The 12,475-nt window shown below is 39.5% G+C and overlaps 1 protein-coding gene across 1 annotated transcript; it reads left to right on the forward strand.

Moving 5' to 3' along the window:
* Nucleotides 1-8,208: 8,208 nt before the first annotated feature.
* Nucleotides 8,209-8,769, forward strand: IFNB1 (interferon beta 1). The gene has a single exon (XM_026001310.1). It carries the CDS (start codon nucleotides 8,209-8,211, stop codon nucleotides 8,767-8,769), a length of 561 nt encoding a protein of 186 aa, XP_025857095.1.
* Nucleotides 8,770-12,475: the final 3,706 nt, after the last annotated feature.

Here is a 12,475-nt window from a genome sequence, read left to right on the forward strand (position 1 = left end):
CTACATGCATCCAGTGTATTTGTTTATCTAAAAATCTGAAAAATCAATAAAAAACTTGAAGGCAGGGGATCCCTGGGTGGCTCAGCGGTTCGGCGCCTGCCTTTGGCCCAGGGCGCGATCCTGGAGTCCTGGGATCGAGTCCCGTGTCAGGCTCCCAGCATGGAGCCTGCTTCTCTCTCTGCCTCTCTCTCTCTTACCTGTGTCTATCATAAATAAGTGAATCTTAAAAAAAAAAAAAAAAATCTTTGTTTTAAAAAAAACAAAAAAAACAAAAAAACTTGAAGGCATAGCATTTACAAAGTTGTCCAGATACAAAATCAAAATTAGTAACATTCATATATATGTGTGTGTGTGGAGTGGATATATATATATATATATATATATATATATGAAAATATAATGAATCAGTCCCATTCCAAATTAGAAAATGTAATGAAAAAAATTTTGTTCATACTTGCAACAATAATAAACATTAAATACATTGGAGTAAGAAAGAATGTGCAAGACATAGAATCAAGCCAACAGCAAAATCTTATTGAAAGACATTTTGAAAATAGCCCAATAAAGGGATCCCTGGGTGGCTCAGCGGTTTGGCATCTGCCTTCATCCCAGGGCATGATCCTGGAGTCCTGGGATCGAGTCCCACATCGGGCTTCTTGCATGGAGCCTGCTTCTCCCTCTGCCTATGTCTTTGCCTCTCTCTCTCTGTGTCTCTCATGAATAAATAAATAAAATCTTTAAAAAAAAGTAGCCCAATAAAATGGTAAGATTCACCATTCTGCTTTATGAAATGATTAATATATATTTGCTGAATAAATATTTATTAAATAAATAAATTTTAATTAATTTAATAATAAATTAATAAATTATTTATTTAAATAAATAAAGAAATCTTGTTTCTTAAGAAGAGGCTGACATTGGCAGCCTCTTATTGTAGAGTCTGATTTTCCCTCTTAATGATACTGCTCACTCCACCACATGCCTAAATGTTCTTTGCTCACCTACAAAAAGAATAAGTGAGAGAAGTCGCTTAATCCTCATTGATGATCAAGGTGAAAAAAATCAGTCTCAATTTAAGAGAAAGGACTATGGAATGCTTTTCATTGGTTGCTGGTCATCTTATTTGAATCAAAAATGTGGTTACAGACTCATACTTAGAAACCAAGAGAAAGATGAAAATAACTTTCCCTGTCAATACTGTTTTATTTTTTAATTAAAGTCAAAATTTATTCAGATTTTCTTTCTTATTTTTTAGTTAATGTTCTTTTTCTGTTCTAGGATCTCATTTAGAATGCCACATTACATTTAATTGTCATGTTATCTTAGGTTCCTCTTGGCTATGACAATTTCTTGGTGGTAGACTTTCTATGATATTGTCAGTGGTATCATTTTGTAAGTGTCATTTCCCAATTTTTTGTTCCTGGTATAAAAAGAGGTGATTGCTTTCTAATATTGATATTGTGCTCAGTGATCTTACTAATTTTATTTTTAATTCTCATTGTTTATGTGTAGATTCCTTTGCATTTTGTTGTAGAATAAAGTAAAATATTTGAGACAGCAAGAGATTTGAACAGGCACTTCACAAAGAAAATATTCAAGTGGCCAATAAACATGAAAATGTGCTGAACTTTATTAATAACCAGGGAATACAAATTAAAATCATAATGAGATATCACTACACACCACTAGCATGGCTAAAATTAAGAAGACTGCCAACACCAGGTGTTGGCAAGAGTGTAATGCAAATGTACTTTCCATACACAGAGAGTGAGAATGTAAATTGGTGCAAATATTTGGGAAATATCTGTTAAATCTGAACATCTGCATTTTTTTTTAACATCTGCATTTTCTATGACACAGTTACTTCATCCTGTGCATTTACCCAAAGAAATACATACAAATGTGCTCCAAAAGATACATATAAGAATTTTCATAGCAGAATTAATTATAACGGCAAAAAAAAATCAGTAAGGAAAAATATTCAATCATTTAGCAGTAGTGAAAATGATAAAACACTGTGGCATTTCTAAGTAAGTATGACACATTCATGTGAATTAATAAACTATAACTGTACACAGCAACATCGATGAATCTCACAGATGTACTATTGAATGAAAGAAGCCATTTATACAAAATTTAAAAACCAGCAGGATACAGGGAGTTCAAAGGCGGTAGTGACTCTGTGAGAGGAGGGTGAAATAATAATTGCAAGGGGACAAGTAGGGGTTTCTGTCCCATGGGTCATGCTTATGTCTTCACTTAGTTTGTGGTTACAAAGTTGTGCAGAAACAAGATTTTATAATAAATTGTTGAGCTGTAAAATTAAGATTTGTGCATGATTTTCTATGTATATTATATCATTTTTTTCAAAAGGAGGAATGGGGAATTCTCCCTTTTGTTTTTATTTTTTTAAAGATTATATTTATTTATTCATGAGAAACACAGAGAGAGAGGGGCAGAGTCATAGGCAGAGGGAGAAGCAGGCTCCCTGTGGGCAGCCTGACATGGAATTCAATCCCAGGATCCCCGCTTCACATCCTGAGCCAAAGGCTCAAACACTGAGCCATCCAGGTGTCTGGAATTCTCCCTTTTACCTATCAAAATACTCTCTTACTTTCAACATTGCTGCTCCTTCCAGGTTATCACTGAAAGGGTTTTGGGGTGCTTAATTTCTGTGCTGCCACTGTTCAGGCACTTGTTGATAACTTTTCATCTTGTCCAATCTATTATTTTTTTATAGGATCCCTTTTCTTGAAAAAGTTGAAGAGATGATTAGACAAACTGTATTTTTGATTTCTAGATACATATTTCTCCCACGTAGGTAATTAATTGCATCAAAAAGAATAAGAACCTCTTCCAGTTTGTGAGGTTTATAGGAAAGCAGCTTCAGGAGCACCTGGGTGGCTCAGTGGGTTAAGGATCCAACTTTGGTTTCAGCTCAGGTCATGATCTCAGGGTTGTGAGATCCAGCCCTGCCTGGGAGCTCCGTGTTCAGTGGGGAGTCCTCTTGTCCCTCTCCCTCTGCCCCTCCCCCTGCAGTGCTCATTCTCTCTCTCTCAAATTAATAGATCTTAAAAAAAAGAAAGAAAGAAAGAAAGAAAGAAGAAAGAAAGAAAGAAAGAAAGAAAGAGAAAGAAAGAAAGAAAGAAAGAAAGAAAGAAAGAAAGAAAGAAAGAAAGAAAGAAAAGCAGCTCCAAATTCAGATGATGATATCATATGGCTAGAAACACCATGCAAGTTTTACTTTCTAAATGTCACCCCACCCCTCTGAAAAACCTCACTAACCAGAAGAAACCGGTACAGAGGCGGGAAGTAGTTGTCTGCACCACAGAAAGTTGGTGGGAGAAAACGTGTGCAAGAAAACGGTCTCCACATAGGGATGACACGAAAAATGGCTTCAAATCAGAAAGGAAAAGCTGATGGGAAAGGGCTGGTGCATTAATCCTTGCAATGCAGGCGTGCATTGGGTGACTCTAAGCTATGGAGATTCCTGATAGAGACACGGTTGTCTGAATTTTTCCGGTTATTGTGATAAAATAAAATTCCTATAATAAATTAGAGGAAATGAAACTAAAATAAAAGACTGTGTCTTAAAAAGTAAGAGACTTTAACCCCTTCATAGGTAGACTCCTGCCATGATTGTCACCAGACCCTTGGGAGAAGGGGTTAGAGGAGAAATTTCATGAAGGCGACTGGAAGAGAGGACTAGGAAGCACCTCGTGAACACAACAGTAGGAAATGGAAAGAGGTCAAAGGGAAGAAATTAGAAAATAAGAATTCCCTTTTTACTATTCTGCATCCATCTCTTTTCTTCCAATCCCCTTTACACCTTTATTTTCAACTCCACAGGCATGAGAGTCTCTGGGCGGGGCTTCTTCCTGCGCTCCTGGCACCAGTTCACCTCCAATATTGCGGCCTCTTCTGCCCAGGACAAAACTCTAGTCTCTTCTCTGCCCAGAGATCTCTGGACTTAAGTACAAAGGCTACACTCCAGCATTCAAGAGCCTCCACAATGTATCTGAGCTCATTTTTCCACCTTTGGTCCCCCTCGACTCCTAACAGGTAGGCTGTCCACACCTTCTCTTGCTCCTTACACATTTGTCCATTCTCCTGGCCCTGTTCATGCTGCTGCTCCATCTAGAGCCATGCTAGTTATTACGGCAGGCGCTACCCACAGCTGGCTTATTGAGAGCTTGATCAGCCTGAACTGAGCCAGACTATGAATGTAAACATGTGCATCATATTTTGAAGACAGGATGAAAAGGAAGAAAGTAATTATCTCATTAATAATTTTATATTGATTAGTGTGTTAAAATGACCCTATTTGGATATATTATGTTAAATAAATGTACTATTGAAATTAACTTTACCTTTTTAATGTTTCTTTTTACTCTTTAACGGGGCTACTAGAAAAATTTTAATTGCAGATGTGGCTCACATTACAGTTCTTTTGGACAGCGTTCATCTAGAATTCCCCCTCTACCCTATCACCTTCACCACAACCATCACTTCTTAGAAGCACTGCTTGCCTCCTTATTCTCCCCATCAGCTGTAACTCCTGTATCCTTTGAGAGCCACCATCATGGCGATGGCCATGGGTTGGCACCCTGGACCTATCTGAAGGCACTAGCTCTTGTCTACCCCATCTTCTAACTATGATATATGGAAATAACACAGGTTTGAATGCAATCCACTCATTTGGTTAGCTGTGTGTATTTTAGGTACATTATTTAGCTCCCTCTTTGAGCATCAATCTCTTCCTCTGCAAAATGGGAGTAACGATAACCCATCTCAAGTGTTTACTATGAGGATTATCCAGAGAATGACACACAGTAACTGCCCAATTTGTGGTACCTAATACTACTGCCACTGCTGCCCCACTATTATTTTAGATTATGCACTCTTTGATCATAGAGGATCAGAGACTATCAGATGTGGGCAGGATGAGGAGGCCCTTTGCCTGAGCCATAGGAGCTCAGCTCTACATGAGTGTGCAAGTCACCCTGGAAGAGCAGGTCCTAGTGACCAAACTCCTTGGACGACCTCCATCCCTCCATTAGTGCAGTGGACCATCTCTAAGTTGACTTGCCTCTGTGACTCCTTGCATTGGCCTTTGTGCCATAAGCCATGGATGATTCCAGTCTAATCCAGAGATCCTTAAGAAGAAGAAACCCTGAAGAATGACTTAATGATGGACATAACTGGGCATCTGAAAGTGGAACAACTGTGGGATGATTTTGCTTTTGCAAAAACTCATTGTGAAGAATCCAGGGGATGGCTGAGGTTCTGTTCGGAGCTGGAATGCGAAGGTCAAAAGGCCAGAGAGAATGAAATCAGAGCAGAACACCCAGAAAGACTGGGGCTTACAGGTTCTCTTTTAGAGTAGATTATTCTATAAATGAAAGTATACATTCACTGGTGTAAAAATTGGAAAGCCACATAGAGAAACATAACCACTATCAAAATGTTGCTATATTTCTTTTATTAATTTTTTTCTCTACATACTTTTGCATAGCTGTGTTGTATGTACACTTTCATAGTCTCCTTTTAATATAAGTGGGTGTTTTTTTTTATTTTCTAATGGCACAGTAACATATTTTCAGTATAGAAAAATTTTAAATGTGAATAAAATGGAAGTTAAAAATTTAGTAACATTTACTGAATTCTTTTTTTTTAATTTTTATTTATTTATGATAGTCACACACACACACACACACACACAGAGAGAGAGAGAGAGAGAGAGGCAGAGGCACAGGCAGAGGGAGAAGCAGGTTCCATGAAGGGAGGCTGATGTGGGACTCGATCCCGGGTCTCCGGGATCATGCCCTGGACTGAAGGAAGCACTAAACCACTGAGCCACCCAGGCTGCCCCCCAGATATCTTCTTATCAAGGGAATAAACACACATCAAAAGGTTCTCATGTAAAAAGTGAAAAGGAAAGAATTTCCTTCTTCCTACATCCTCGTCCTTGTTAGCATTCTCCCTCCTGGTAAAAATTAATACCAGATGAGTAAATGTGTCTGACAAAAAAACTAAAAAAGAAATTATATGCATGTATCAGCATATATACATATATCTCTCTATTAATTTATAAAACAAATGATAACACCATATCCATTATTATATATATTACTCTTTTCATTAAGTATATCTGGAATACAGGTCTGTATCAGCTGATCTTCCTTTTTAATGGCTATATAGCATTCCATTTTTGTCTACCATGGTATTACTTAATCAATTCCCCAATGATGGATATTTAATTTGTCTTTCGTACTATGGCAGTACTGCAGTGAACATTCATATATGTTCATACATTATATTCACACGCATATACACATACTCCTGCAGGAATATCCAAAGGTAAGTTCTCAGCAGTGATATTGCGAATTAAAGGGACAATTCCATAGCTCTAAATATTAAATCTGGAAATACATTGCCAACTCCCATGTGATCTCTCCTTGTGAGCTGACTTGGGCTTTCTCACAGCATGGCCGACTCAGGGTGGTCAGATCACTTATATAGTGGCTAACTGGCTGCAAGAGCAAGAATTTCAGCTAACAAGGTAGACATCTTATTGTCTTTCCGGATTCAGCCTCAAAAATTATACATTGTTTCTACCATAGAATTCTGCCCAGATTCCAGAGGAGGGATACAGACACTCCCTCTTGATAGGTAGACTCACAGTCAGGCTATAGATTTTCACCTGGGATGGGAGATATTGTTCTGGCTACTTTTAAAAAAACAATCTTCCCCATTCTCCAAACATTTGCATAAATTTATACTTCCATTGGGTGTATATTAGAATATTCTTTTCCCGCGACTTTTTCAAATCTTACTGGTGAAAAATGATTGCTTCATTTCTAGTATGATTTACATTTCTTAGTAACATGAACAGATTTTCATAGCTTTCTTGGCCCTTAATATTTCTTTTTCTGATATCTGGCTATTTACAAACTTTTCTGACACCTTTCTATTAATTTTAAGGGCTGCTTGTATGTGAATAAAATTATCCCTTTCTCACTCTGCATTATAACAATGTTTTTGATACTGCTTTTCCTCTTTAACTTTGTTTTTTTGTCATTGAAATTTATAACTTGTTTCTAGTCATGTTTATCAATATTTTCTATTATAGTTCTTGGGTTTCATATCTTGCTGAGAAAAGTCTTCTTCATTCCAATGTTTTTTTAAAAAATAAAAAACAAGTTTTCTTTTAGTTTTAGTCATTTTAGCTTATAATCTGCTCCAAATAATGTTATATGGACTATATAATGTTGTACCATCTTTGGTTTCCTGAAAATAACTCCCTTTGGCCAATCCTCCCATTTTTCTTCTAGACCTCTTTCTAAATTGTTTGCAGGAGAGTGGAAAATCAGGTGTTTAGGTTTGTTAGAACTATGTACAAAATAAGAATACATTGATTCTCAATAATGATTGCAAAAGACCTGTAAGGGGAGCCACAAACTTTTATGCATGGCTCACATAGCATTCATTTTTCTGCTTAAAGATATTGCTTAGTCCCTGGTTTTCAGTTACATTCTGGATAGCTGAGATTGCCAGATAAAACAGTAAATAAGACTAATAAAGCTATATGCTGTCTTGCTGTGTGTGGGGAGGGTCCTACAAAAAATATTCACATCAACTTAGTTTTAAGACTATTCTATTTTACAGGTGGGAAAAAGATAGGTGTCTTTTTAAATCATAAACTGCATTTATTTATTGTTTTGTGATACTGTAATTGGGAATTAAGCCTAATTTTTATGAAAAAGACATCTTGTACACAAAGACCCACCTTCCAAAAAAAAAAAAAAAGAAACCCCACCTCATAATACTAAAAAAGAAAAAGAAAAAATCTTTGCCAAAGGAGGAATCCTGTAATGGTCAAGCTCTAAATGATTGGGCTTACTTTTTTTCTTTAGTAATTGGGAACTCACTATAGCAAAACATTGGAAATCCTCACAGTTTCTAAGTCTTTTCCACAATGTACATAAAAATAATGGAAGGCCTTAAAATAAATGAACAAACTAATTTAAATGACATAGGAAAAATGAAAGGGAGAACTGAAAGTGGGAAATTCCTCTGAGATAGAAAGAGGACCATCCTGTATAAATAGGGCTACACTCCTGGTAGAAGGGCATTTGCGCTGTGAACTCTTAGAGCTTTGGCTTCAGCATCGAGATGGTAATAGGTGGGACTCTTCCTATTTTCATCATGACCGGTAGATGCATCGTCCAAACAACTCTCCTGTTGTATTTCTCCACCATGGCTCTTGCCATGAGCAACGACTTGCTTCGATTCCAACTAAGCAGCAGCAGTTTGGAGTGTCAGGAGCTCCTATTACAGTTGAATGGAACCCCTGAATATTGCCTCAAGGACAGGGTAAACTTCGAGATCCCTGAGGAGATCGAGAAATCACGCCAGTTCCAGAAGGAGGACATCATATTGATCACCCATGAGATGTTCCAGAAGATCTTTGATATTTTCAGGAGAAATATCTCTAGAACAGGATGGAATGAGACTATTGTCGAGAACCTTCTTGTGAAGCTCCACTGGCAGAAGGAACATCTGGAGATAATCCTGGAGGACGTCAAAGAGAAGGAAAACTTCACCTGGGACAACAGGACTCTTCTGCACCTGAAGAAATATTACTTAAGGATTGTGCAGTACCTGAAGGCCAAGGAATACAGCATCTGTGCCTGGACAATAGTCCGAGCAGAAATCTGCAGGAACTTTTTCTTCCTTAATATACTTACAGATTATCTCCAGAACTGAAGATCTCTCAGCCTCTGCCTCTCGGAATGGACGATGCTTGACAAGGATTTCAGGCATTCCTCAACTGGCATATGCTCTGTAAGTGACAGCTAATGTACTGCATTTGAAAGGACAAAGACTTTACATTTTTTGTACTAAGTTATTTGATCTATGTACTAAGTTATTTTCCTATTTATTTAAACTTTCACCCCAGAAAATAAATTTCTTTTTATGAAACAAAAATCAACATGGAATTTTAATTTCAATTTCATTAGCATCATGTCGAAAATTATGGAGCACCTAAAAATTACAATTCTTTATATATTGTGCCTGCAAAATTGTAGAGATTCTGGCCTCTAGCCTTCAAGGAATTTAAAATCCAAAGAAGCCATGTGGAATATATAAAATTATGGATGATAAGGGGAGGTGAACTGTTCAGGAGAATAAATGTGGTCTCAGCCTCTTCAGAATTGAAATGGAAGAGGCAGGCAAGTGGCTCTGGAATTAGAACAAGGAGGTTCCATTGCTTCTACTCTGCTTCTCCTCTGTACCTTCAGGCTCTCTGATCCTAAAGTTTGAGTTTGACTAACAGGGCAACTAGAGGAATATTTCAGCTCTTGTGTTTGCCCTAAACTTATTCCTAATTCCTATTATATTCAGGGTGCTCTGCTTGCCCCACACCCTCCCAACCCCAAAGGATTTTAAAATATTTATGTGCCCCCCTAAGCTAAGGGTGAGAAGTCCCAGGCACTTCTGTGACATTGTGAAGCAAGCAGTCCTTTTCTTGTACTCTTCCCTGACAGCTAAGATGTATAGCAGCCTCAGTGAAGCTGGGGATCTCTTCATGCTTCCAGGGCACAGGCACCATAAGAATAAAGAATTCTGCTTTCCATCTCTGCTATGTGGCTAGATTTTTCTACCCATTTGGCAGAAAAGCAAATCTGCTCCTGGTCCCCCCTGCCCTGTTCATACAGAATTCCAGGGCTACCTTATCAACTCCTGATGCTCTGCATCTCTGAAGCCCCACGCACCCCTAAATCCAAATCCAAGACAAGTGTGGCAGATTAAGTCATTTCTGTCAAGTGAAAAACCAGGAAGCATGGCTCAGGAGAGGGAAATTCAGGTGGGATAGAGAGTGTCCTGATTTTTCTCAAGGACTACACTGAAAAAATACAATTTTCCTAGGAGGTCCTGGGGCACCTGGCCAGCATGTACCAATTGGCTGGGTTTCTGTCTTCGCATTGAAAGCCTTGGGAATTTAGACTATCATGGGTGCTCCTGTCTTTAGCAGCTGCCATCCAGGTGCTGCACTCCGCCCCCATGTATGTAATTAGATTTAAGTCCATCTCACAAGCACCCCTCCAATGGGCACAATTCCATCACTGCTGTTCTACAGCTCCAGCAACGAAGTCTCTCAGGTTGAGTCACTGCCCCCAGGTCACACAGCCGATGCATGGAGGTTTAAAAAATGCAGTGAGCTGAATCGTATAAGACTTTGTTCGCATCTAAGTGTTTTCTGGTAGACCAGTAGGGAAGTCTGAGTTCTGTCAAAAGAGCGTCAGCGGAGATGCTACCGCAGGGTGCAGACAATGAACTTGAGGCTCCCTCTTCTGGCCGTAACACACCGGCTATGAACCAAGAAGTGCTACATGCCCTCGCAGATCCAAGGCCCTGGGCCTACGATAGCCAGCCTGGTGAAACAAGGAACCCTCTCTCTCCTCAAAACAACTCACATTCCACCCCCACCACACCCCTTTTGCGGGGCTACAAAGACAAGAAAATGCGGACTAAGGGGCAGTGGTCAGAAGAGCCAAGAAGCCTAACTCTTGGCAAGGGGCGCCAGCTGCCCATCGCCTTCCCTGCACCCACCTTACTGAAGGAGTCTCAGCAAGAGGCTCTTCTCTGCTCACTACCAAGTGGGCCCAGGAACCCAGGGGCTGGAGAGGTCTGCTCTGCATGTGTTCTGGGAGCCAGAGGACAGAGGCAAGGCTCCTTCTGCAGAATTATAAATATTTATGCCACAGCTGAGTGTGTCAGCCCGTCTACAACACCAAAAGTCTGCCCATCACTAGGAGAGCATAAATGATCATTAATATTAATTCGAAAAGCACGTGTGTGTGAGTATGTGCCTATGCTAAATGGATGGCCACATGTAAAGGAGTACAGTTATTATTTTAGCTGGCACCAGAATACATCAAAAGAGAGTACTCATTTAGAAAAATATTGATGAGCCTCCCGAAGTTGTGGATATGGCAACACAAAAGGTAGTGCAATGCCAATGGTACGTTTCTGTGTGTCTGTTTCTGAAGAGGAAAAAGACAGAAGCCCATCAGATGGTCTGGAGCTGTGATCATCCCTGGAATAAAACAGCAGTGAAAATTTTCTGGTAGGGGCAAAGAAAGGGCTTTTAAAGACCTTCTTTTTTTGTTTTTTTTAAGATTTTATTTATTTATTCATGAGAGACACACAGAGAGAAAGAGGCCGAGACACAGGCAGAGGGAGAAGCAGGCTCCATGCAGGGAGCCTGATGTGGGACTCGATCCTGGGACCCTGGGATCACGCCCTGGGCTGAATGCTGCACTAAACCACTGAGCCACCAGAGCTGCCCTTTTAAAGACCCTCTTAAGAAAATGAAAAGATATGTCACAGACTGCGAGAATATATTTGTAAGTCACAGATCTGATAAAGGATATATCAATTCATAAAGAACTCTCAAAACGTGATAACATCTTCCATAAAGATGGACAACAGAGTTCAACACTTAGGACTGCCTGGGTGGCTCAGCAGTTGAGCATCTGCCTTCGGCTCAGGGTGTGATCCTGGGGTCAGGGATCAAGTCCCACATCAGGCTCCCTGTGAGGAGCCTGACTCTCCCTCTGCCTGTGTCTCTCCTGAATAAATTTTAAAAATCTTAAAAAAAAAAAAAGATTTCCACACCTTACCAAAGATGGTACGCAGATGACTTATAGATGATCAATATCATTAGTTGTTAAGGAAATACAAATTAAAGCCATAGTGAGATACTACTATGTGCTTATTAGAAGGGCTAAAGGTAAAAAGACTGTATCAAGTTTTGGCAAGGATGTGGAGCAACTAGAACCCCCAAACACTGCTCATGGAAATAAAATATGGTACAACCACTTTGGAAATGATTTTGTAGGGTTTTTTAAGAATTTTATTTATTTGTTATTTGACAGAGAGAGAGAGCACAAGCAGGCAGAGCAGCAGACAGAGGGAGAGGGAGAAGCAGGTCTACTAAGCAGGGAGCCCAACATGGGGCTCAATCCCAGAACTCTGGGATCATGACCTGAGGCTAAGGCAGCCACTCAACCAACTGAGCCACCCAGGTGCCCCCATTTTTGTAGTTTTTAAAAAGGTAAATATAGACCTACTATATGACCCAGCCATTCTGCTCAGTTGTTTACCCAAGAGAAAGGGTGAACCCAAGCACGCACAGGCTTATATGTGAATGCTGGCAGGAGCATTATTTATAATATCCCCCAAATTCAAATGATTAAAGAAATTGTAGGTGCACCCAGGTGGCTCCCTTGGCTAAGCTTCCAACTCTTGATTTTGTCTTGGGTCATGATCTCAGGTTCATGAGCTTGAGCCCTGGAACAGGCTCCATGCTCAATGGGGAGTCTGCTTAAGATTCTCTCTCTCCCCTCCCTCTCCTCTACTCCTCACCCCACTTCCACCTCATGCTCTCTCTCAAAATAAATAAATA

The sequence above is a fragment of the Vulpes vulpes genome, chromosome 12 (assembly GCF_048418805.1).
Source record: "Vulpes vulpes isolate BD-2025 chromosome 12, VulVul3, whole genome shotgun sequence".
Classification (NCBI taxonomy): domain Eukaryota; kingdom Metazoa; phylum Chordata; class Mammalia; order Carnivora; family Canidae; genus Vulpes; species Vulpes vulpes.